The 26,877-nt window shown below is 41.5% G+C and overlaps 1 protein-coding gene across 1 annotated transcript in view; it reads right to left on the bottom strand.

Moving 5' to 3' along the window:
* CD302 (CD302 molecule) overlaps positions 1 to 26,877 on the bottom strand; it is a 162,217-nt gene that overhangs the window by 130,760 nt on the left and 4,580 nt on the right. Inside the window, exon 2 of the mRNA XM_086956637.1 lies at positions 4,559 to 4,666. Coding sequence (XP_086812763.1) covers positions 4,559 to 4,666 — 108 coding nt within the window. The remainder of the gene's footprint in view (positions 1 to 4,558; positions 4,667 to 26,877) is intronic.

The raw sequence follows: 26,877 nt of genomic DNA, 5'->3' as shown, positions 1-26,877 counted from the left end.
GAAAGTTCACAGATTCCCAGAGTGAAGGGATTTGGGGAGATTTAAATAAAGTAATGAATGAGGCATGTTTTCCAGACAAAGAGGGTCTTCCCCAGAGAAAAGGAACAGATCTAGAAAATGAAGTGTACGACCAAAGAAATGTCTCCCTTAACTTTATGATTCTGAATGTCCAGTCCGAAAAAAATACAGGTTCACCGTTCATAACAGTCTTACCAGTAAAAGGTGAATTATGCGTTAGAAAGAACGGCTCAGTGCATTTAGGACACAGTGATTGTAATACTATGGTCGAGTTTAATGATAAAGGAAAGTCTACTTTTAAAGCTTCCCGCCATTCCTATTTCATTTGCGGTCAGACAGCCTATGTACGCCTGCCCTTAGACTGGGGTGGGAGTGTTATATAGCGTTCCTACTGCCACCTGTCTTTCTAGCCCCATCCCATTATCATAGAGATTCCCGACTAGTACATGTTAGACTCAAGAGGGAGACCGAATCCCCAGTTGTCGATCAGACTGAGACAGCTTTGGAGCAATATACAGATTTCAATAAAGGATTCTTTTTCTTCATAGGTCCCATCCAAAACAGTAAATTAATACGCAGGTTAACAAGAACACTTGAAGCAGTAGTGAATGAGACTACTTCTGCCCTGGCTAACTTGACTGAGGAGCAGTCTGCTATGAGACTTGTTGTTCTTCAGAATCGCCTTGTTCTTGACGTCATCCTGGCAGATAGGGGCGGGGCTTGTAGAGTGATCGGCTCCAGTTGTTGTGTGTTTATTCCAAATAACGCGCCATCCGTATACGCAGCAATAACAAGACTCCATAAGATAGCTCACGAGATACATCAAAATCCAGGCACATGGACTTGGTCCGGTTGGCTCTGGAGTGTAATATCAGCTTGGGGATGGAAAGTACTGTCGTTCCTAAGAATAATACTACTAGCTATATTCAGTTGCTGTCTCTGTCTGCAATGTGGCCCAGCGATTTGCGGCTTGTGTGCCACTGCCTGTATTCCCTGCCCACGTCCACGTGTACAAAAGAATAAAGACGAGCAAATGATGCTGTATGATCAGATATATGGTATCATGAATATAGATGTGTCCTGAAGGGCACAGTAGGGAACAAGGAGGGAATGAGGAAATAGAAATTTTACGTGGCCAGTGTGTCCCCTACATGCACCCTATGTATGTACATATACCCAGTGTATGTCCATGTCATCATGCAATTCCCTTCTCATGCCTGTAATAATAATGCCTCTGCATTTCCGTCCAATGTTAGCATGTCAGTTATCAGGCCCTCCATGAATGAAACGTTAATTCTGCACTGAGGCCTATGTTGCCAATGCATTTGCATGGTACACGTTTAAATGTCGAGATGAACTCTTTTGTGGCACAGCCGAGCCAGGACCCGAATTCAGGCTCCAAGCCTCCTGACACTCTGAAAGCTGCAGTTTAGCTATGTATCCTGACCTCTCACATACTTCCTGCTCAGCCAAGAGGTGCCCAGCCTGGCCCGCCAAGACAGTATTTTGCCTACAGTTATCTGCTCTGCTCCACAGAAACACATTCCTGTCTAATGAAAGGAGTAAACATATTCCGCCTGCAGAAGATAGGGCCTAGCCTTTCTGTCTCCATCCAAGTGATTTACAGAACCCGAATCCATAGAAGGCCCATGGCCCCACGCAATGCACGAAGAAATATAGGCACACACTAGCATTTAGTGATGAGCAGCCTTTGCTCCAGCGACCTTTAAGTCAGATAATACATCCTCCAAACTCAAGATATCAGATAATATCAGAAGTGCAGGTCGTCCTGACATCCAAGACTCCTCTACTAGCACGAAAGTCAGCTCCCCCCAGCTTCCCCCAGTTATACGTCAATTCCACGTCATGACCAATTTTGCGCGCACAAGTAGGGTAAAGGTTCCTGCGACCATGCAGACCCCCTCCATGTATCCACCCACCTATGACACACCTATGACACATCAAGTGAACACCCACATGTACGCCTTCTTTCACGCCCATGTGCTCTTATCTCTCTCTTTCACTTGCTCCGCCTGGAGCGCTCCGCCTTCTCTATCCAAGTCAATGTATGTTTTAACTATATATATTGTGTTCTGTGAATAAAGATTCAGATGACGATCCTTCCTGATCCCTAGTGGTGATGGAACCCGATTCTCCCTTAACTCGAGTTACTGAATTAAAGCCCTTCTGAATCGAACACCACGGACTCTGCCTCTCATTATATGCATGATTCTTATTAATGTATAGAAATTCTGACAGGGTAATTAATTAATTTACCACAGTTGAACCAATTCTCTAAGGAATCTGTACTGAAGACTAATGATTGTAGTGTACAGATAACATTTGTTGTGATAGAAATATTGGTCACATCCCTTCTCCCACCCCCCCACCCCCCTCCCCCCACCGCCTTTTGTTCCTCACCATACTGGAAATTGTATATATAGTATAATGCACTGGCACAAATTTCACTGAGCACCAATTGCCATATATTTAACGCCTGTACTTTTTCAAATGAAAGAATTTATAAATGAAGTTAATTTATAAAGTATCTTGCAATATCGCAAATGGTTTGGATTCTCATCTTCTTTTACTTTATTTAATAATTGAGCTTTGATTTTGTCTTTTTGAAATGATTGAATAATATTGTGTGCAATAATAAGAGACAAGTAAAGAAATGTAATGCGCCCGAATGAACCGTTTGTTTATAATAACTGTATTACTGCCCAGGTTCATAGGGATACTGGGTTACCCCATTTTGTAACTTAACTTGATATATATCTTTGGCACCACTTGATGAATCTTTACAAATTTTTCAAAACTAGTTTGCCTGTCACCTCAGTTGCTGTCTGGAAAGCTTCTGGGTGATCCATGAAGTGGGAGCTGTAAAAAAAGGGGGGGGTACCAATTTTCCCTATTACATTTCCAATAGGGAGTATACACATAACTGCAGCCCGAATCGCTGAACATAATGACATCAAAGTTGGCAGAAAGCTAGATCTTGATCCAGAAACAGGACTTTTTGTAATTTGGTGTTGTTCATTATTTTCATAGTTATTAAAGTAAAAAGATTTATGTATATCTAGAGAGGAGGATCCACTGTGGATAAACCCCGACAGATCAGTGGAGCCACATGTCAACAGCAATGCCATGATTGGCTGCCCATAGCCTGAGAGGAAAGTTGCAGCTGCCATTTTGGGCATTGATATGAGGTTCCCAGGGGAGGAAATAAAGTGTAGAAGGGGTCAGGTTTTAGGTACTCTGACCCCATGGAACTGATAAAGAGGACTTTGAAGGACCCGTCAAGGGCAAGCAATTGTCCAGCAATGTTATTCTAATGTGCAAGGGTCCACAGATCCACCCCCTGTATGCTCTGTGGCAGATCAGACCCCAATTAAAAAAACACATACACCCACTCACAGACCCACACACCTACTCATACACTCAATTCTCACTCACTTACACACCGACACAACCACTCACAGACCCATACAGCCACTCACACATCCACTAACACACTCACCCTACTACTCACACACCCACTCACATGCCCATACAGCCACTTACACACACATTCACAGATCCACAAATCCACTCACAAAGCCTCTCACACACTAACGTACTTACCAACACAACCACACCCACTCCCACACTTACACACCCACACAGCCCCTCACACACCCACTCACAAACCGATAGAGCCACTCACACACCCATACAGTCACTCACACATCCACTCACACAACCACACACAGACAGCGATACATTTATAGAAATTGCAAAAACATGTTTGTATTAAATGTGATGTTGTTTTAGTGTCCAATGTGTGCTTTTGATTATGAATGGATCCATACAATGAATTTTAAAAATAAGAAAGACTTGTTGCACTGCATTTATAGAAAGACTACATAAGTTACCTTACCTTAATTTTTCTATTTTTATTTTTTAAATATATAATATGAATGAATGTGTGAATGATATGTATTCAGGAACTTGTGAAAATGTAAATTAGTCAATTGAATGTATGGGTCTAATTCCAGTACAATTTATAATGAAATAAAATGCATGAATTCAATGAACAACAAAAGGTTACAGGAACATTACAGTTAAGAAATAGAATTAAAAAAAAAACCTTAGAAATTCACTGAAAAAAACAAAGGTTAAATGGACATTATAATTTGGTTTAGATTTTAAACACACACAACCAAAGAAATTCTGCAGTTATAGTTACCTGAGCAACTTTAATTCACACCCCCCAATGCACTGCTTATGACCACACATATTACATCATCCATGAAAGGTCAGGTGATAACGCTGATGAGATCACTCATGACATCTCAACTGTACTTGCAGGGAATAGAGTGAATAAAATTTAGCAAGGATGAAGAAAGTGAGCAGCAAATGGAACATCTCAGACTATAAAACAATGAAGAAAATCTGAGTACATTTTAAAAGAACCAAGTAAAATGAGATCATGATTCTTGCAAGGTCAACAACTTCAGAGAAGGGATCATAGTGATGTGAAAACAAGTTGCACCAATACCTTTGCAAAGTTCTCGTGCTTTATCGATACCAAATGTGTTCGTCAATGCTGCTGGAAGAAGAGTGTAACAGCCACCTCTAAACTGAATCCACATGGAGGAAGGGCATTCTGCAGAGTAAAGCATGAATTGATTAAAAACGGCTAATTCACAGCTGTGAGCTGTGCAGAAAATGTGCTTATGCTATCCACATACAAATGGCACAATGTTTTGAATGCATGCTGTAGTTAAATGTGTGTCTTATTGGTTGACATTGAAGTTCACATAAATAGAATTAAGATAGAGCTATGACACATACAAAACCGTATGTGCAGTATCAACAAAGACAACAGGTCTGACTTTCCTGCAGTGAATGCACACACTGACAAAACTACAGGCAGAAATTAGTGCACAGATAAAACAGACCAAACAAGCACACATACCACAAACTGCCCCACAGGCACACACACACACACACAGCACAAATACATGCAACACAGACATTGCATACATTTGTTCGAATCTACCTGTATTGAAAAGGAAAGTCCACAACCTACAGCTTTAGTGCATGTCTGAGGTTCTCTACGCACACATTCCTGGAGATGCTTTTATGCTTCATTCTATTCATGCTCTTGTTCTTTTCTTACTTTTACACTTGTTTGTGTTCTTTCTTGCTTTTTAGAATTTATATACAGGAACACGACTCTAAAAGCCAGTTCAGTAGATACTCCCCACTGTGGCTATCAATAGAGCACTGTGAGAAACCTAGGAGAGTAGGTGGAACCCCGACACTCTGTTAGTTAACCCACAGTACTGCTTGAGCTTTCTTCTTGTGCATGGTTTTCTGATGTTTTTGTGGCGCTAGTGGAGAACCTGCTCAGGGCAAGCTGCTCAGCTTGCTCTGAGCAAAACCTTCACCTCCTGTTCTCTCACTTAACAACAGGGGCAAATGCTAGGGAGTTTGCTTGATCCATTTATTTGTGGAGATATTCCGTCATAATCTGAAGACCTGCCAGAACTCCAGGCAGTGTGTTGCACACAATTCTGTATTTGATTAATAATTTAACATGTGAAGCAGAAAATTACAAAGCGCCTTTAACCAGGTACGTTTTGTTCAAGGCTAGATAAAGATGGGTCATTAGTTTTGGAACTGGGTTCAGTTGGTATAGTAGTCATTAATAGGCCTTTGATCTCATTTCAATCGAATCTATCTCCTGTGACTTTTGAAAGCTGTGAAATGAGTCTCAGTGCTCTCTCACCGTTAACCAGGTCAACTACTTAAATACAGCATTATATTGTCGTCATATAGCTCTGCTTTGGCTCACCAGGAAGGCAGATAATCCACTTTTTATCATCCTAATTCTAATTGCCTGCTAGAACAATGAAGAGTGCCAAGAGCAGGGGAGAGACTAGCAACCCCTGCCTGGTTCCCTGGTCATTAAAATCTTTTCAATACAAAAATGGGAACACCATGTGGACAATATTTAACGGGGTCCAGTGTACATGTCCAGTCAACCATATATCACAAAAGTACAAAGTTCCCCGGGGGAAGATAACAACGTGTGTGTTTAAGGGAGGAGAGCATAGGCAGGGGACAGAATGTTCCCTTGTTGGAACTAGAAGACCTCACACACCCAGTGAGCTAGATGTCATGCTTCATGATTGGTCCCCTGCTCCTCGTCAGACTGGCGCTGCAATGTCCGACGGGCGCCAAAGAGGCGCTCTTTGTTGGAGTTCTTTTGTTCCAGCCAATGGTTGAGTGTGTGTGTGAGGGGTCTGGTGAAGGTGTAGTCGTGAGGGGGTGGTGGTTTAAAAGAAGGTGGGTCAGTCCACAAACACTTTTATTCGCGTGGCTGACTCCCTTTGTTAAAAGGGTGGGAGGGGAGATAGGGACTGCAAGGGGCACAGCGGACTACCTCAACCCTCTAAATCGGTCGACATGTTTCTTGCCTGACTGGCAATTCTTCAGGACCTCAAGTGCTCAGTACTACACGGTGACTAAAAAACAACAACAAAATATATATATATAATAATAAGAGGAGAAAGATACAACCTCTCTGGGTCAGTAAGGAGGCAGGCCAGAAGGTCCTGCTCTAGCGGGGTGACCCAAGGAGTGTCCCTAGTGGGCCCCGCAGTCTGTTCCCGTGGGGCTGCCCAGTGAGGTATGATGCCTCTTGTGCAGGCAGCGGTAGTACGTAGACCTACCCACACGTCTAGCGCTCCAAGCGCTCAGTGATGATAGGACAGGAACAGGATCCCAAAATGAACCCATGTTTCTCAGAAAGGTGACTAGTCCTTTGTTGCTGCCATCATTTAAATATGAAGAAACAAAGGGAGAGACAGGGAGATTGAGAAACACTCACTTTGTCCCCGGTGAAGGATATACAACAATAAAAGAGAGGTTACATGTGTCTCAAAAGCCACAGAGACGAGCCATGTAAAGAACAAGTTGGCCAACCCAATTTGGGAGGATAAGAAATCCCTCACACACCGACCTAGTCAGTGTCATGCTTCATCATAGGGCCCCACCTCGGAGGCCGAGTGCCTCCTCGGTGTGCTACGACGCCAGGAGACTGCGGAGCAGGTTGTGTGATAGGGCGTGCAGTGAGGGAGATAAATTTAAAGTGTCTAAAGGGTATCTCCAAAAAATGTTCTTATTGGTAGATCCCTAAAACACAGTTAAAATTGGTTTTATGTGTCTGAATTTACAGCCAAAGGTAATGAATTGGTTTAATTCAGAATATTTAGTCAGTCAACATGTTTCAGCCTGTTAATTGGTTTTAATTTACCTAGGCATTCATCAGGACTAGTGTAACCCCGGCGGTATGGACTCTCCAATCGTCCACCCTGACCTGAGGACGTGAAAGTGAAAAAAGAAAAATTAGTGAAAAAAAGTGCAAAAAAGAGAAAGGGAGGACAAAATGTCCAGACCCAAAAATCCTGATTTAGGATGTTATCTGCACCTGTAAAAAGGAAAACAGACAGACACAAACAAACATACAACATAAACACAATGTCAATGATAAGTATGAGTTTGATAGTCTGTCCAAAAGTGCTCCAAACTGTGGCAAGCCAGTGTCATTTGCTAAACACTAACATTATCATCACCCATATAACCCTGAAGAGGATTATACCACTAACACTAGGAAGTGGAGTGCATAACAGTGCTAAAATTGTGTAAAATTACACAAATAAGAGAAGGGGGGGGGGTTAAAATATCACTGTGAAGGTTCTCAGTAGGAGTGATCAATGGACCAAGGGTCAGTGACCTCCTCATGTACACATCATAATCTCAAGAAGTAATCTCACTTTAAAATGTGGCGCTAAATGCACCATGGGTCTCGGGAGGGGGGTAGGAGCATCCCTGGCACATCCTGCGAGGGAAAAAGAAGCAGATGTTTGAAATGGTCGATATCATATTTTACTTAGCTCAAAGGTTGCAGTAGCATGACCCTGGAGTCAGAGATGTAAACTCACGCCCTCAGCGCTCGCCACCCGCAACAGCACCTAGCTTCTCCTCATAACCGGACCCCGAAGATAAAGAGCCAGGTTGGTCGGTGTATTTTAAACGGAGTAAACGCTGTTCAGCGTGCTTCCGGGTGGGCGTGGTTCGTTCCAGAAGGAGGCTTGGAACGCACGCATCACGTCTATGGGAGGCGGTGATCGCGATGATCATTTAAATACAACATACCTTCAGTAAAAAAATCGATTTGTATCAAAAAAGATTTGCTTCGTGAAAAGGTTTGCCTCAATATTGAATGTTTCACATTTTATCGACATTTACATGTAAACTCACAAATGCTATTAGTTTGCAATATTCATATTTACATTGACCATAGTCAAGGTAGGACTGTACATAAAATGTCTAACTTTTGGGTGCCATCTTGTTTCATGTCACGTGTATTTTATTTCTAGGAAAAGCTGAAATCCCAATTAGCAAATGTTAGGCGTCTTTGCTTTCTTTCTAATGTCAAATGTTTTCTTTTACGTGCAAACTGTAAAATGTTGAATTGATTGCAACAGTCCACCTGCATAGAACAGGCTGGTCCAAAGTATCTTGTTTTGTTGCAGATAAGTTTGAAGGATGCTTAGTAAATCTGTATTGTGAAGGATCCTAAGAAACTAATGAGTCCTAGATTTATGGTTGAACCGTATTGGAGCATTATGTGGAAATTATGTGCAAGTTGTCACATGGTAGAATTGTGTGATTTAGATAGCTTTGTCCTTTTTGGGTAAAGTAGGGTACTGTGTTTGTGGGAGAACTGATTTACTTAATTGTATCTTCTAAGAAAACCTTAAGTTATCTAGGGCCAGATGTAGGAGCCCTAATACCGGTCGGTAACGGCCAGACCGGTATTAGGGTTTTCTGATGTAGGGGGCCTATATTTTACCGATTCTGTAAATTTACCGAATCGGTAAATTTAAAGAATCGGTAAAACACGAATCGGTATATTTACCGATTCGGTAAAACCATATGTAGGTGACACTCCTAAGAGTGCCACACGCCCTTAAGTGTCGGTATTTTACCCCCCAATCCTATTGGGTGGTAAAATACCGAATTCAGGTGTGCATGCACATCTGTGCATGCACACCTGTGCAATGTGACACACAGACATTCCCTTAGGGCATGTATGTGTGCCACATGGCACACAAGCCTGTACTTGGGGTGCTAGAGGGTGTCAAAGTGACACCCCCTGCACCCTTGCAGGATTCGGTATTTACTGATTCAGTAAATACCGAATCGGTATTGCCAATTGATTCCTATGGGCTTCAAGGCCTATAGGAATCAATGGGCAATACCGATTATCAGTAAATACCGAATGTTAACGATTCGGTAATTCTAAATAAAAATTTTGCTACATCTCCCTCCTTCTAATTTACCGATTCATAAATACCGAATCGGTAAAATTCGGTATTTATGAGTCTGTAAATTAGAGTTACCAACATCTGGCCCCTAGTCCTCTTAATTCATGTATTGAATGATTGATACTAATTTGATGATTTTGAGTCTGCAACTTTTCAACTTTTAATAAACCTTTATGGTTTGAAAACATAACTATTCTCTATCTTTCTTGTAGAGCCTAATGTGCTTGTCGTTATTTAATGTATTGATTTGATGACTAGTCTCAGGTGCAAATTTCGAGTCATCAGATAATGGTTTATGGGCCCCATATGTTTCAAAAGAAAAGTGCTAACAAAATTGGTAACAGAGGATGGTTTCCACTGAGACTAGGAGAATTTGAAATTCTCCCCTGAATCAAAAATTTGCTCTGACTAAATCTGAGTTCCCTATGTTCCATTCGGATTACTGACGGCATTCCAGAGATCCTTTAAAGCAGTTTCAGTATCGTAGGAGTATAAGTAGAGTTATGCAATTTTGATTGTGACTTGCTGAGATTTGTGGTGTTTGCAGTTTTGGTGATTTGTCATGTTTTGAGATGCAGTGTCAAATTTGAGTCCAAGACGGTTCTGTTTTCAAATTCAGAATCAAAGTGCTTTTTCTATGTATATTGCTGGTGCTTATGGAGATTATTGAGTTTATTGCTAAGAGTTGAAGTTTGGTCATCAGATTCGTCATAATACAAGATCCCTGGATAAATATGGAGAGGTACTCGGCTGGTCTGTTAAGATTAAGGTTTTGGACCGTGAGGCGCCCTTGGTTACCCAAGATAGAAACGTATTAAATTCCTATTCCGAGATTGTATTAACAGACATTGACATTTGTTTGATCTTTTGTGCACAGTAGACTGCGCGAGTCTCAGTGTGTTTCTGCTGGCCAAGGACACCCTCTCTGTGTTTAATAGCACCAGAAAGGTACTATTCCCTATTTCTCTAGAGCGATTGTTGGCTCTATACTTATTTAGGTAAACAGATAAGCATTGTTTTATTTTTTTATATTTTTGCTAAAGTGACGCTGGAGCGAAGTGAGAGCTGCTGTGTGATGCTGTGAGTTACATCATTGGGTTTTGCACTGAGATTGGTTGTTCGGCTTGTGACCTGGAATTGTTTTTTATGTCATCAGGTTGTGCGCTATGAGTGGTCAGTTCAGTGGTATTGCAAAAGGATTCGATGTTTGTGTCACTGTGCATTGAATTGTGACTTATGTGGAACTGACGGTCATTTCAATGTGACGTTTACAAATTCTGTGTTGCTTTGTGTAATGAGCAAAGCGGAAAGTTTTTAAGAAAATAATGGCTAGGTTGCAAAATGACGTGAACATGCCTACTCGTGAGGGTGAGAAGGCTCCTCCAGGACACTCCTACACATGATATGGTTAGTAAGGTTGGTTTACACACTTATTATTTAATCAAACAACAGAATAAGATCTCAGTGGAAGATAGGTGCTGGCATTTGATTTGTGGACATCTTACCACGGGCAAACACCACCACATGCCGTTTTATTGCCCCATGTTGATTGATGTTTTCTTTGTAATGGGTGTTGCGACACACCCCTGCACCTCTCCCCATTTTGCCCAAGGACATTTCTCCACCTCCAACTCCAGTGCTGTTGTATTAAGCACTGCAGTGCAGGTGGAAAAATGTTTGTCGGCAATAAAACGCAACACAAATCTGCATACTTTCTCAATTTTTTCAGTATCACACCTTCAATGTGAGAAAAACTGAAAGTTTGAGACGAGTGATGTAGGAGATGAACCCCGAACAGAGACCTGTGCAGTTTGAAGTGTTAAATGTATGGGAGCATGTGGTGTAAAAGAAAAGAAGGAAAAATATAAAACCCACAATAGACATAAGGTTCATAGTTAGATGGAGGTGAGAAGGAATACAAAAGAGCAGAGGTGGAGAGAAGATATGATTAAGGGCATAGGTATATGAAAGTAAAGGAAGAAACAGAAGAGGGTGGTAGGGATGAAAAGATAGAGGATGAAAGGGACAGTGACAGTGAAAAGAATGACACATTTTTGGATGATTTGCTAAACTCCCGACCACCTCGACACAATGTTGTCTGCAGAGAATCAACAGTCCCAATTGGGAGCTGTACGAGGAAGAACACATTTGGGTGTAAGTGCAAATGCACTTATTGATCAGGGTTCCACTGAGGGTGGTTTACCCTTTGCCACTCCAGATCCATCATTAAGAGCCACTTGTACTACTGTTTTCATTACTACCCCTGGTACGACTGTTGTCACCACACACCTAGCGCATTTGTTACTGATACTCCACTAGATTTGGGAGCAAATCTTTGTACAAGAGGGTTCCACCCTATAAATGTGTCAGTGGCTGCCAGTGATATAGATCCAGAGCCACACACACTCAAGAAAGAGAAACCCCTCATAAAGAATTTAAAAAATGAAGATTAAAAGCAGAATATGGGGAGCTTGCAAAGGGGAAATCTCAAGTTAAAATTTATAGATGCATATAATGAAGCAGAACCTACGTTTTTAGCATGGAAGTGGCAAGAAATGCTTGTGAGGCGCATGAGAAATTGGAAGGATTGGCTACTGAATTTGGGGTGGATTTGAATAAAAGTTAGAAATTAAAGAATTGCAAAATGATCATGCCTCTCTAGGATGCACTAAAGAAGATGAGAACACCACTCTTAAAATTACATGTAAAAGAAAAGTGGTGGAAGCATTAGTTAGAGAAAAGATACATGTTGGGCAATATGGTGAAGAAACAGAAAAAAAATATGGACACAGGTAGGCTTGAACGGGAAGTTAGTATGAGTGATACAGATGGCAAAGAGTACCCGCTGAAAGAGGTACATTGAGGTGGGTACGTTCATGTTCCTTGGATTGTTGATGATCTTCCACCTTCACAAATCAATTCTCCAAGTTACAGGGGAATCCCGATCATTGATATACTGCAGTGGACACAATTGTGAAGATTTCAAAAGTGCTGTAGGAAGCCTTGAATATTTGCTTTGATGTTGTGGTCCCTAGATATTTGTGGTCAACATGCAAAGTGGCAATAGATTGGCCAAATGGTTATTGATAATGAGGACCCTTTAGAAAGAGGCTCATTGGCTTAAAATAAGCAGATATACTCCACACTACAAAGAGTTGATTTATGCATATTGCAAGTTTTCAGACAGTACAGTGGTGTTCATCTATCCAGAAAGGTAAAATCTTGGTGGGTTTTTGTCACCGTTCATTCTTGGTTTGTATCCAGAAATTAGTTCTCATATACAGCAGAATGTGATTTGTTGGCAATCTAAGTCTCTACATAAGAAGATTTTACGTTATCTGAAATATTGCAGTCACAATTTGGAAGCGATTCAGAAGATTAAGGAGAAGTCCATGTTGGCACTGACTAAATAAGTGCAGAAAGGATGTCAGAATGGTCCACATATTGTAGATTCAGGATTAATTCTCTTCCCGATATCAGTGCAGGAATGAAGGGAGGAGATAGTCAGATGTCCCAGAGAGGGAATTTTGGTCCGCAATGCAGAGGCCAATGAATGGCAGGAATCAACATCAACATGTTGAAGAAAACCTGTCATATTTGTAATAAAGTGGGCCACTGGAAACAAGAATGTAGTTTGAACACAAATTGAATTTAAAATGATGGTCAAATGGTCACTACGAATGTGAAACCAATTCAGAATATGCAAGTTCGAAGGCTATATAATGCCAATATGTAGTAATCCCTAATGATGTAGTAGTAAAACATGACTTACCAATAGTACAATTTGAATCCAAACCCAAACATTCAACAGAACCTTTTCATGAGTGCTGATAATCTACAACAGTTCCCGGCTTTCAGCAGTCCCGTTAGACTGGGCCCTGATGAATCACAATGATGGTGCCTGAGAGGGAAGAAAGACTGTGGTCTACCTCTGGAATTGCAGATAGATGGAGAGACGAATAGCCACCCGTATCATTCTTAATTGATACTGAAGCGGTCCTCTCTACTGTTAGAACAGTGTATGCCCCATATCTATCCCTGTTGGGAAAACAATTATAAGTTGTAGGTATTTCATATCAGCTGAGTGCAAACCCAATTACAGCTCAGGTTGCGGTAAAGACAAGGTTTTTCGGAGAAGACTATCAATTCATAGTAGGTGACTCAATTTCAGACAGTCAGTCTAAGGATTTTATCTGCAAGTTCAATTGAGTGATCTATTGCACACTGGACAGACTAGAACTCCAGACACACACTGAGGGTGCAGAGTTTATGTTAAAATCACAAGAAGCAGCAGTTGTATTGTTCCCAGTCCTAAATCAAGAAGACTAACCTCCAACTTACGATGTGTAATGTAAAAGGTGGTCTGTGATTTTACGGGTAAGGCCATTGATCTCCTTACGAATGTTTAACCAATGAGAATCACAATAAAGCCTGCTGCAGAGTATTCCCTAACGCCCCAATAAAACCTCACATCTGAGGCAATGGCGGGAATTAAGCCTATTATTGAATTTTTGCTAGAGCGAGGCATCTTAAGAGTCATGTTAGGGAGTCCATGGAACTCTCTTGGGATGTATTTGCAGAAACCAAACAAGAAATTGGAGGATAGTTCAGAACCAAAGAAAGATTAATAAAATTGTTCTATTGTGTTCCCCCATAGTATTGGATTCTGCGGTCATACTTTTCCAAATTCTGTATAGTGCTGAGTTATTCTCTGTCATTGATCTGTGTCAAGCATTCTTTTCCATTCCCTTGCATGAGGATTTTCACATGCTGATGTTTAGGAAAAACTCTGGCATGAGACAGATAAATGGGGAAGCAAAATGGCCCATGGCTTATTGCTCGGCCACACTTGATTCAGTGACCATGCCACTTCCTGGATACCTCGAGGCAGTGGCCGCAGTGGGTGTCGGTATCCAACAGTGTGAGGGCATTGTTATGGCTACTCACTTACTGTTATGGCTTCACATTCAGTTGAGATCTTGTTGATCCATACTTAAAAACAGCACATGACAAATAGCAGACTCACTTAATCTGAACATGCAACATTGGGCAGTAGAAAATGTATAATTGAAAAGATTCCACATAATAAATTGTGCTACTTTCTTGCCACTTCTAGAGAACGATTGAGATGATGATGGGGTCAACCATGATAGTCTAGATGTTACTGAATTGTACACCAAGCCAAGACCTGATAATCGAGACGTCCCATAGGAAAAGGCTGATTTTTACCTACTTTGTGGACTGCTCTTGTTTAAGAGATGGAGACAGATTTCGAAGAGCAGCTTACTCTGTGTGCACTTTACGTTTCATGGAATCTTCCTGCATGGGCAATGTAATGTCCGCACAGGTGGCTGAAGTGATTACGATTAACAGAGCATGTTGCATTTCCAAAAGTCTGAGAATCACAATTTACAGTGATAGTCAGTATGGTTTTGGTGTGGCTCATGTTTTTGGGCAGCTGTGGTCACAGAGGGGTTTCCCGACTTTCTCTGGTTCCTCCATAAGGAACAGGAAATAGGTCATGGACCTGACAGAAACATTGCAACTGCCTAGAGAAGTAGCTGTTGTAAAATGTGCCTCACACAGGAATAGATGGAATTTTGTGACTGCCGGAAACCGTTAAGTGGATGAAATAGCAAACTAGTCCTGCATTTTCAAACAAGAAGACCCATGTGAAATTGAAAATGATGCTGTTCCAAACATGTTGATGAGCACTATTGATACTTGGGACCAATTATGAGAGCTACAAGATACAGTCCCAGAAATAAGGAAGGAAAAGTGGATGAGGTGTGGATGAAACCTTTATGGTTTGAAAACTTAACCATTCTCTGTCATCCTTGTGGAGCCTAACATACTTCACATTATTTAAATGTATTAATTTGATGACTAGCCTCAATTGCAAATGTCAGTTCATTAGATAGAGCTTTATGGTCCCCATATTTGCACAAAGAAAAGCGCTCATATAAATCCAATTTGGTCAGCTGCTACCAGACACCTCACCACTAAGGCGAGTTTGTTAAGAAGATTTTCGTATAAAATTTTGTAATGCAAATTGAGATGAGCGATAGGCCTCTATGAACTGCATTTTGAAGGATTGTTACTAGGCTTGAATAACATACAGTTCAAAGCAATGAGAGCGAGTAGTCGCCTGTGGATACCTCTCTAAAAGATTTATAATGAATTTCCAAATCCAACAAGGTGGGTGCCTTTACTGCTGGTAGTGTTTTAATGGCATAAGCAACCTCAGCATAAGATATAGGGATGCTCAGACTATTAGCTTCTATCAGGCTAAGATTGGTGATTTAGAGCGACTTAAAATAGTCTTAGATTCGGTGATCCGCGTTTCTTTAAATAACCCTGTATAAAAACTTTGTAAAGGAGTTTGAAACCTCATCAGACCCACTCACCTACATGAGCAGATTCTGGGTCTTCATAAGCACATTTATTTTTAAGCTACCTTACTACGGGCCTGCCAAGCTGGTTTCTTACCTATTTTGTTTATTTTGTGCATAAAGTCTTAGCAGAAAACCTGTTTCTTTTCATAAAGAAGTCAGATTTTATTTCTAATGTTCTTGAGTGCCTCAACTGAGGGTACCCCTTTCAATACCTGTAGAAGATTATCTATCTTGCTTCCGTGGACTTTTACTTTTTACTCCTGAAGGACTGCTGAGGGAGGCAGAGGCCTCAAACAGTAGCCTTTATGTAGTCCAAACCAGTACCAATACTATGAGTGACTGTTTTAATGCGTAGCTTTCTAAGGTAGAATTCTGTAATTTCTGTTTGAATCCAACATTTTGGTGAATCAAACATTATTAAATATCAATACAATTCATATTACTAGGATCTCTGTTGACACTCTCTATATGCTGAACCTGCTCTAATATTTAGGACTGTTAGTGTATGAACAGAAAATACTGCTGGAGTTATTTCAGCCTCTAATATTGTCAAAATTGTGGACACTAAAAATAGTCAACCCTGGAATATGTGACTCCAAAAAGTGCATTGCCTCTGAGCTAGGTATATTACCCTCTAAAAGATGGTAGGTTCGTAATTTGTTGTAGGTCGTTTGTCTCCTTTAAGACCATATGCTTCCCAGACTTGGATCAAACTATGGGGCTAGAGCTGGTTATGTGTAAAACCCATTTCTCAAATTTGAAACCCAAACGTGGAACCTGTCTCTCTTCCTTGCTTTTAACCCCCTGTCGTGTGTGCCCAGTTGCATTGTTCCTTCACTCCACTTTCCCCAGCTCTCTTCAGCTCCCACCCTCCTTGATAGAGTGTGGTGCTACTGGATATGTTGCTACCCCTGCTTCCCCATACAGTCCAGGAAAGCCAGACATGGCAATGCCTATGGTATTGTCAATTGTGCCCATGTCCCTTCATCCAGCTTGTCCCACTGCCAAAGGAAATGAGAGAAGAAAAATATTTCCATAGAGTCTACAGGGCCTGTAGTCCTGATCTAACTAATAGTATTCCAAATAATAAAATGCTCTGGTGTTAACCTGCTATAAGAAAAACAGACCTTTTAGGCCAAGGGAGCAGGTAAGCAGGGCTCCCGATTCCAAGCCACAATTATTACAATGGCTATAAAATAGCCAGCCATAAAGGAGGGGGCCATGGCCAAGATGGCAGCTGCAACAGTCGTACTTCTCTAAGCACCAATAGACGCCCCAGAGAATCCTTCACTATCTCGAAAAAATCCAGAGCATTGACCCTGGATTCCCAACAAGCTGCACTCCCCAGTAACTCTGACCGTCTTTGGCTGACAATCTGCCCCTGGGGATGAAAGGGACAGGTTGATCTTGTCAAAGCCCAACATACGAGGCCCTACAGAAGCAATGCTGCTAAGAGTGCCCTAGAGGCCTTGTGGCAGTGTGTGGACGGTGCTGGGGGCTGTAAATACAAAAGTGGGCCATGCTGCTGCACAATACCAGTTAACCCGACAAGCAGGTCTACACAATTGCATGGTGATGGGAGCAGGTGAAGGGGTGCAGCGGAGATCCCAGTTATCGGTGAGTTGCAGTGGGAGCTGGGTGGACAGTAGCTGTCCCAGCCATCTGGCCATCGTTATAGAGCAGCATTGTGTACTGCCGGGCCCCTGCCCATATGGGCCATCCTGCCAGTGGATTGTGCTGGACCGAATGGTCCTTGACTCTCAAGCCCTGGTTGGAGCACTAGGATCCTCTGCCACCAGGTGTGAGCAGCACTAAAGGCCCTGACTGTCTGGGAGGGAGAGTCACCACTAGGCATCGGTGATGGAGCTTAAAGGTGGGTCTATTTGGCTGCATTGTGACTAGACAGGGATGTAGCTCCAGCCACCTGGTGAGCGCTGGCCATGCCGGCTTAGGCATAGACAGGTGACCTGGGGCAGAAGAACGTTGTTTGCTGCCAGACCACCGCAGCTAGCGGCTCTCCTACCAAAGTGGGAGACAAATTAGGGTTCCTACAAGCCGAGGACACTGTGAGAACAACCCAGAGAGAACAACAAGACCCAGGCCTTGGATATATGCGTGCAGCGATGTGGGAGGCTGTAGGTGACTTGAGACACATGACAAAGACTGCTTTGTCAAAGTGGAGAATACCTATTGAGGCCTGCAAAGAGTGCCAAGTAGAATTGTTAAGCTTAAGGTAAAAAGATCCCCTCCCCCCTACCAAAAACGTAATAGATTATCTGACAATATCCTCTAAAAGAGGGGGCTAAGTGAACTTGAAGCACGCTAGAAAAACATTCAAGGCAATTCAGAAAAGTGTTACAGACATTCCATGCAATTAAAACTTCTCTGGAGGCCAACAATGATACAGTTTCGTTAGAGCTGAATTTGCCTCATTCGTACCATCGATGAGATGGAATCAGCCATTACCATGATGCACCCCATGCTCAGGGACTAACAATCTGAAAAGTATGAGGGTCGACATTTAAAATTTTCCACTACGAGCGGAAGATATGGAGATAAGCACAACATGCAACATCATCTGTTTTGTGGGACTCCTGGAACATGTGGGTGGTCAGAACAAGGAGATGGTCCTAGAGCAATGGCGAATAAACACTGTCTGGAAGATCCCAAACAAACTTTCAACACTGAAATAGCACTCCAAAATCTGGGTAACCTGCCCCGGCCCAGAGTGGCCCAGCCACCTGTGATCACATGGCTGCTTAATTACAAGGACAGACCATCATTTAACATTTGTTTTAACAAAAGCCCTGTGGCAGTTTGAGAGGAGGGCCATTATAGTTTAACCAGACTACACAGTGGAACTACAGCGAAGATGGAGGTCCTATATCGCGGTTAAACAACAACTGCACAACATGGGACTTAAATATGCCCTCCATTTATTGCCTAAAATTAGAATGATAGAGGAAGAGGTGGCACACTTATTACAGACACCAGAAGGAGCCTGGAATCACTTGAAAGGCATAGAAAACCTGACAATGAACTCACCATCTAAAGAGGGCTGGGAGACTCAGAAATCACGAAGAAGCCGCAGTTGGAAATCAGGCAGCCATTCAATGAATGAGCAGGCCGCCAAGAACAGGGCGCTGGTGGTAGCAGGAGCCCCCTACAACATAGTCAGAATACCTTCACTGTCCTCTCATCAAACTGTGGTTCAAAATCTGAGTCTGGCAGAAATGGATCTTCTTTCTCGGGGATGAAGGCCCCAAGGGCCAGTGCTCATGCAGCGCCTGGCAGGTGACATAGTTTTATACAGTAGTCACACACAATTTTTTGCTCTGTAATTTGTTTTGCAGGTTTTAGTAGGCTTTCTCTTGGTAATTTAGCAACTTTTTTTAGGGATTCTTCCAGGATCTCTTTGGGATATCCTCTTGCTAGATATTGTTCTCTTTGCTCAAAAAGTGAATTCTTCAAAATGTTTTCATCAGACGTGATTCTTTTAAGGCGAATGAATTGTGAAGTTGGTAAATGTTTTTTGAGTTTCAGGATGGAAACTTTGAAAAAGTAGACTTGAGTTTCGATCTGTAGCTTTTTTGTAAACTTTAATTTGAATTTGCTGATTTTCCAGGGTGATTTGTACGTCCAGGAAGGAAATGGTTTCCTCATGTAGAGTGTAGGTAAATTTGATTCGAGGATTAACGAGATTTAATGCAGCTAAATTACAAATCTCATCCAGGAGACCAGAGCATTCAGTCCTAATGTTTCAACAACAGCACAACTAATAAGGCAATTCGAATTTCTAAGCAGGAAAGAAATTAATCAAAGGCTGCATGCCACAACACTAATCCACTACCACAAAAACAAAAGAATACCCAGGGGATTAAGAATCACCCTAAAACCTATGCTGTGTAAGAATAACAAATTGTTGGTAGAAAAATGGTATCAGATTCTCAACAAATGTTCTCTCGGTTTAATTCTGCTAATCATACAAGAATTATCAAAGGTTTTGAAAGAAACAGAAGCAGACAATTACAGAGCAAAAAACAGTGTGTGTACTTAAATTTTCCACTGAAGCACAGAAGATCAAAAAAGCTATCAACCGTCACTGGTCTCTAATCAAAGCTGAACCTGATTTACAGAATTTATATAGCGAACAAGTGACCTTTACTTTTAAAAGATCTAAAATTATGAAAGAAATCCTTTGTGCTAAAAAAGCAACACGACCGGAACATAAAGGAATGGCAAAATGTTTTAATTGCATCCATTGCAATAATGTGATAACAGGAAACACCTTTCTGCATCCCACTAAAGGCTATAAGATCAACTTACAATACACTGGGACATGTGATTCCAAAAATGTTATCTACGCAATCAAATGCCCATGTGGTAAAACCTACGTAGGTCAAACTGAACGTAAAGTCAAAGTTAGAATGACTGAACACAAGAGCAATATACGAAACATGAATAACAAATCCACTATAGCCATGCATTGGCTAGAGGCTAACCATCAAATCTCTCAACTAAGATCCACCATGCTTGAGATACTCCCACAATGCTGCGATATGGATCCAGTAAAGCAACGACTACAGGCTGAATTTTTCTGGATTAAAAAATTGCACTCTCTTCAGACAATCGGAATGAATGACAGAATTGAATTAACATGTTTTTTATAATCATACTGATGGTTATACAGCTAAGGGACAAGGACCCTGCTTCCCCCCCTGTAGCAGCTTACACTGAAAAACTTTTACAGCCAACATATATAGACTTCCTGCTAATGTCAACATATATGTGCATTTTGTTTGCAGGCAATATACATTCATCTGTACCTAATGATATTATGGAACACTGGTCCACATTATACATAGTTTCGTATGTCGTAAACATTATGTTATATTGAACAAATGAGATATATCGTTTGGGTTCTCCATCACTTGTCCCCGTTTTTCATCATTATTGATATTTGCAACCACATCAAGGTATTGACATTACTCAGACTCACCCTCACGTCATTTCGCACTTTGTTTCGAGCATATTTGTTAAAATACCTTTCAACAACCACTTTATTATTCTTCCTCTACGCTTATTTCACCACACTAGACACGTGATCGGAACTCCGTCCAATCACTGAAAATGGTTTCAGTCACCATGGCTACCGCCCGATGCAACATGCTTATCCCATCATATTATGTTTATATTTCCGTTTTTCAGAATGATTTTTTACTTTTATATCATGGTGGCTCCTTATTGGGGTTTTATCCACCATTATATTTCGAGTTCTATAACGTAGTCTCCGTCATTGAACCTCCCATGTGACATCACGTGACCGCTCTCTAATATTAAAAACCTCTCTATTGGTTCTGAGTTTACCCACGTGACCCCGAACACGGATTCGATCTAACAGCCTTTAGTAACATGTAGGTTTGTTTCCACGCTCGTATATTTGATTTTTCATACTCCCGTTACACTTATCCCATTCCACTCTGCCCCGGAAATCTCACAGATAACATCACTCGTTTGTCATGCCGCTTTAACTTAGCATTATTGAATCGCATTTTCAATGTTACGTTTATGCACACAGTCATCTCTTATCCACTAGCTGGCCTGGATAAGATTCCATTTTAACATTGAGTACACTAGTAACCTTTCTAGCTCTTTGAAATGTCCTTGCTAGCATGAATACACCACCCCGCAGAAACACCCAAGTTGTTGACTATTTATGTAATATATATGTACTTTGTTCCTCACTGAATGCTAAGGTCCTGAATGTTTTCTTATTATTTTCGACAGGCCCCTGATGAAGGGTTAGTCTTCATTAACCCGAAATGCATTGGGCATAATATGAACTTTTGAATATTCATGAATACAATGAATTTTTGACAATGATGTTGAACTTCTTACAAGAAGAAATGAATTAATAAAAGAATATGTGCAACTAACAAACTCACTAATCGTAGTTTCATGATTCAATGGGATGTAAAGTTACTACAAATAATATATGAATAAGTGAGTGGAGAAACTCTTCTGTTTCATATAAAAGGAGCGCATTCTTCGTGGTTTGCTAACCACACTTTGCATCAATCAATCAAAAGGCACTGCAGACACAGTGCGACAAGGATAGCGCCAACAAGAATTGGTTTCAGTTTCAAACTATCATTTAAATCAGGTGTGCACGAAGATAACATTGTTTTGATTTGTTCATTCAACAGGGAATGTGTGACATGATTGTAAATACAAATAAATGTAAAGGGTGTTAGAGCATTCTTTAAATGGCTTTAGAAGATCGATGCATGACATTTGGACAGAAGGTGGCTGTGCGCACAGGCGCTCAAATACTTGACAAGATTGAACAAAGAAAAGGAAACGGGCCCAATTATACGTGCTATATTATTGTCTTTTGCCAAATTGTATACGTTGCTGTGACGTTTTATTTATATAGACTATTACTATAACTGTTTTCCTCATTTTTTGAATTTGCTGTTAATTTCTTGTTATTTTTAATGTATACTTAAGCATAAAAAGAGTGGCTAACAAGGCTAGTCCTTATTCTCGGTTTGAGGGACACACGTCTACTGGGTTATATAGATGGCGGACATTCCTTATGAAATGTTAAAATCCGACCACCACAATGTGATAAAGAGCCTAACGTGAGGCCCAAACCTTGAGACGTCATTTACCTCTGAGACGGCGGTGGAGCATCAGCCATTCAAAGGGTTATTAGAGTCATGTAACAGCCTAGGACAGGATGTGCTCCGGGTAGGGCGGGTGGCTGAAACAGGCAAACTCCATTCATTTCAGCACAGAGAGCAGTGTTAATTGACTATAGTTTCACAGGCCTGCCCTCCCACCTTCACAAGATGAATGTTTTAATAAGAGCAGCGCCTCTGAGACCATCGTCGCCCAGTCCTGTCGGATGCATCACCTCTGAGACAGACAGACAGCATGGCCTGTCTGCTTACTAAATGTGTTTGTAGCCAGGCGAGCAAAGCAAAATATGTTTCTGCTTCTCACGCACAGGAATTAATATGTGTGACACATGCAGCCCTCAGAAAATCCCTCATCAGACCTTGACAGGCGCAAACCACAGGCAGCATTCTTCTCGGCTGTCAAAGCACCGCCGTAGATCCGCACAAAAGGAAAGAAATCCGGGCTGATTGAAAACACCAATCTGGAAGTAAAGCAATGATGGCGGAGCGCCAATTGTGCGTCACTGTAGACAATTACTGCACAAAACGCAGCACTCCAGTGCGTTTACAAAGACACAGCTCACACCACAGCATACCACAGAGTACAAATCAAAAAGCAAAAAGAAACAAGCACTCGCCAGGCAGCACAGTTTATTTTTTCATCTCGCTTTCACTTTAAAGTGAAAGTCAGATGCAAAAATAAACACGCAGTGGAGCTTGTCTTTATGGGGCCATGTGTTTGAAACACATGGCCCCATAAAGATAAGAAACCTTTTGCGACGGGAGGAAATCAGACGAGCCCGTCCAAGTGGGCCGTCTCAAAAAGAGAAAAGTCACAAAAAGCTCTTTTCCAATGGCTGGCCACTGTTTAGCATAAATGGTGACGCCAGCCAACGGGACCTAGGGGAGGGGCTTTCAGCCCTTTACTGAAAGTCCGCTAAATCATTAAATATCGCCGAACGAACAGCGCATGTGCGCAGCCACGCTAGCCGAGACCTAAAAACAAGTGCAGCAAATGAGCCATGCCCATTTAGGAGGCGAACGGTAAAGGTGTGTGGGATGCAACCAGCGGTGTAGTTTGTGCACACTGTCACAAATATATTGCAAAAGCATGGTGTGGTAGCAGACTATCATTTACAGACAGCAAAAGACCACTTTATATTTTAAAGAAAAAACACTTTCATTTGGTTGGCATTCCAAAAATGAAATACAATTTTGAGAGAAGCAGGAAACCTCAGAAGGTGTTTCTTCAACTCGCTGCTACGTTTTGCCCAACCACAGCACAGCTGAGAGAGCCAGATCTGCCACAAACATTGACTGCAGCTGATGAGCAGGAAGATATGCAGTACCTTGGCACCGCAGCTAAAAAAGAAAAGCAGTCTGTTGTGTGGGAATTATTTACAAACTGGGTAGGGGTTGGGGATAGGTGCATACAGTTATATGCAAATTCAGCAACACTAAGCTCAGTCGGTGGTGGGGGGGTAAGGGGGGAAGAGGACAGTACTTCTTCAGGACATCCAGTATGAAAACACATCTAAAGTCGTAGCATGAACAGGAGTACACCAGATGGCAGAGGAAGAGAGCTGCAGCAGAGGCACTGGATGGCATAATATTGCCTAGCATGCCTGAAGACATGCTCCAGAACCAAAAGATTAGACTAATCACACCTGAAACTGCTCATACCCTGATGTATCGAGAGCAAAGTGCACACGTGGTGCGGGAAGCAAAACAAGAAACTTGAAGGAGAGCAGATGGAGAAACACTATCAAAGGTTCCACCAGAAACAAGCAAAGTTTGCCACAAATGCTGCTCAAGAAAAGTTTAAAATACACACAAAAAAACCCTGATGTAAAAATGTTTCTTCTTAGAACCACCAATAACAAACAAAGAACTTCTCTCTTAAGTCTTAGGCCAGTGGGTGGCATGCTGCTTGCCCAGCCTAATGGAATGTTCTGTGGTCAACCAAGCCTCGAGGCCCTGCAGTCAACCCCCGAAGTGCATGAACAATGAGGGTTGGGCACCTGCAATGGGTTGGGTGCAGAGCCTGCAGTTGGTGTGCGAGTTATAGTTTGCTTGGCTGTTGTGCTAGTTACAGAATGTGGTCCTAACCATAAGTTGTACTTTCAGTAGCTTTCGGTTTGGGTCTGTAGTCATAACTGCATCTTAACTGTGATTTATCAATATATACACACATGTTTTATATAAGACATTGTAATATATATTTCTAAATGTAACTCATTTTTAATATCCCTACAGCCTCACGTGGGTAGTAACATATTTAGCCATAATTTGGGTTCAGAGGACACCTCACACTAGTAGACCTCAAAACTAGGGAAGCCTTTGCACTAGTGATAGTTATGCGACTCTATCATGCAGTGTCTCTTCTTGCTTCCTTTGTGCAGCACTTAAATGAACACTACAACTCCACAGTTCTGCAACCCTGGCAGGAAGTTCATAAAAACATTCTTTAAGGACAACCCCACTTATAAACAGGGGCGGCTCCTCCATTTGAGCGGCAGTGTGTCGCCCGATGAACCAAAATTCGCCCCAAAAAAGCCCCAGAGATTAAAAATTAAATGGTATTAAACTTTATTACCATTTTATTTTTCAGCCTCCGATCCCGAACCGAGGGTTAGGATGGAGTGGGGCCTGCTAAATGACAGCAGCAGGGAGGACGGTGGGATGCCTGGAAAGTACAAAGTGTGCATGTCACTTTGACTGGCCATCATAATCCCTTTGAAACTGATAACCCAGCTGCCTTAAAATAGCTGGGTTAGACCAAGTCCAGGCCTCTAGTGCCCTAAGAAGAGCCGAGAGAGGCTGCTCCCTCCAATCCTGTCACTTCTCTCATGCTGATAAACAGCATGAGAGCAGCGCCAGGAGTGGTTAGGGGAGTTGTTAAGGGTCCTGTGCTGGAGGCTGAGCGAAGAAGAAGAAAACCGGAGAGACGAGGACCTTCATGCAGGTAAGTGCCTTTTTATTTATTTTCTTTACTACTGTTTTATGTAATCACCCACCCATTTGGATGCCCTCCACTCGCTAGTGCTGCTAGCCGCAACTGCTTATAAGTAAAAGTAGCCTATTCACTATTTCCTTTTTATTTGCTGCTAGAGAGAAATGCATTCCAAAATAGTTGTTGCTAGTATTGGATTGTGATTTACTGTAGGTGTATTTGTTTGGTGTTTATACCGCGATGTTAATTTCTTTAGCTCAATCATGCCACGTGTGCCTACTTTCAAAGCTCTGTGTGAAATTGTTACTTTGTTTCAGCACTCTCTGCCTAGTTTGTTTATTAAAGGTCTAATGTGCACGTGTTCAATGTTCAGGTGTGAAGAACTAGTATAAGAGAAAGAGAGTACTTGAACCAACGGGAACTGGGTATAATGCAATAAAAATGAAAGTGTTCCCTAGGTGTTTCTGTATTTATCTATTAAATCAATATAATCAGTTGTACTTCTCGCATCAGAGCTATCCACTCACTTTTTTAACCACAACTAATGTAATTTTCTCTCACCCCGCACATATAAGTAGAACCACAAAGGCATGAAACTCAAAGTAAATCACTAAATCCAAATGTACATCCCATTTACTTTTATTAAAACGAATAATTTTAAAGTTTCTGTTATGAGTTTGTCACTCAAGGAGTGATTTTTTGATTTTAGCAACAATTCATCATATTCCAATTTCTTGGCATAAACATTTCATATTTAATACAGTGCCTTGTGCCAGTAAACAATTTTACATAAAATGTAAAATTGTTTACTGGCATTGTGCCTTTGTGGATCTTTTGTGCATCTTTTGATAGCTTTGTGCATGTCACTTAATTAAGCCTGTGTCTTCTACTACCCTGAGAGGATGAGTTAAAAGTATAAAGGTAATGCCAGGGTTACACATGGATTCTTTTGGAGCTCCTTTGTCAAGGGGAAAAATAGCTTCTAAGAATGTTTGGGCTGGGACAAGGTTGGAAGTTATTTTGAGAACTGTAGATTGGTCAATGGTATCTACAGTTTACACTTTCTATTGCAAATCTATAGAGCATGTGGCTTTAGCAATTGTGCAAAGGCTTTTAACCTGCATAATGGAGTCCCCTATCTTGTAATAAAGTTGCAGATTTTCCTCGATGATATTGAAGGAGAGTCCTGATTTTACTAAAGAGAAGTGATGCAACTATTATCCCATCTCTGATATTTGTGAGCCCTCCCTAAGGGAGATGGTAATATATCGGTTTGATTATTCCTAGTGGCAACCTTAACTAGCCAGGCAATGGGCTCAAGCATCTAATCATAATCATAATCTGACGGGACCATGGAATGTGACTCGAGTTGATCATTCGTTCTGGGAGAATGGTGACTAAAGGAAAGACCTTCTTTGACTGCTACTTGGTTTTCTGTTACTTTT

This window comes from Lissotriton vulgaris, chromosome 2_1, assembly GCF_964263255.1.
Source record: "Lissotriton vulgaris chromosome 2_1, aLisVul1.2, whole genome shotgun sequence".
Lineage (NCBI taxonomy): Eukaryota > Metazoa > Chordata > Amphibia > Caudata > Salamandridae > Lissotriton > Lissotriton vulgaris.
Note: the sequence above shows the minus strand (reverse complement) of the source record. Positions and strands in the feature narration are given on the sequence as shown.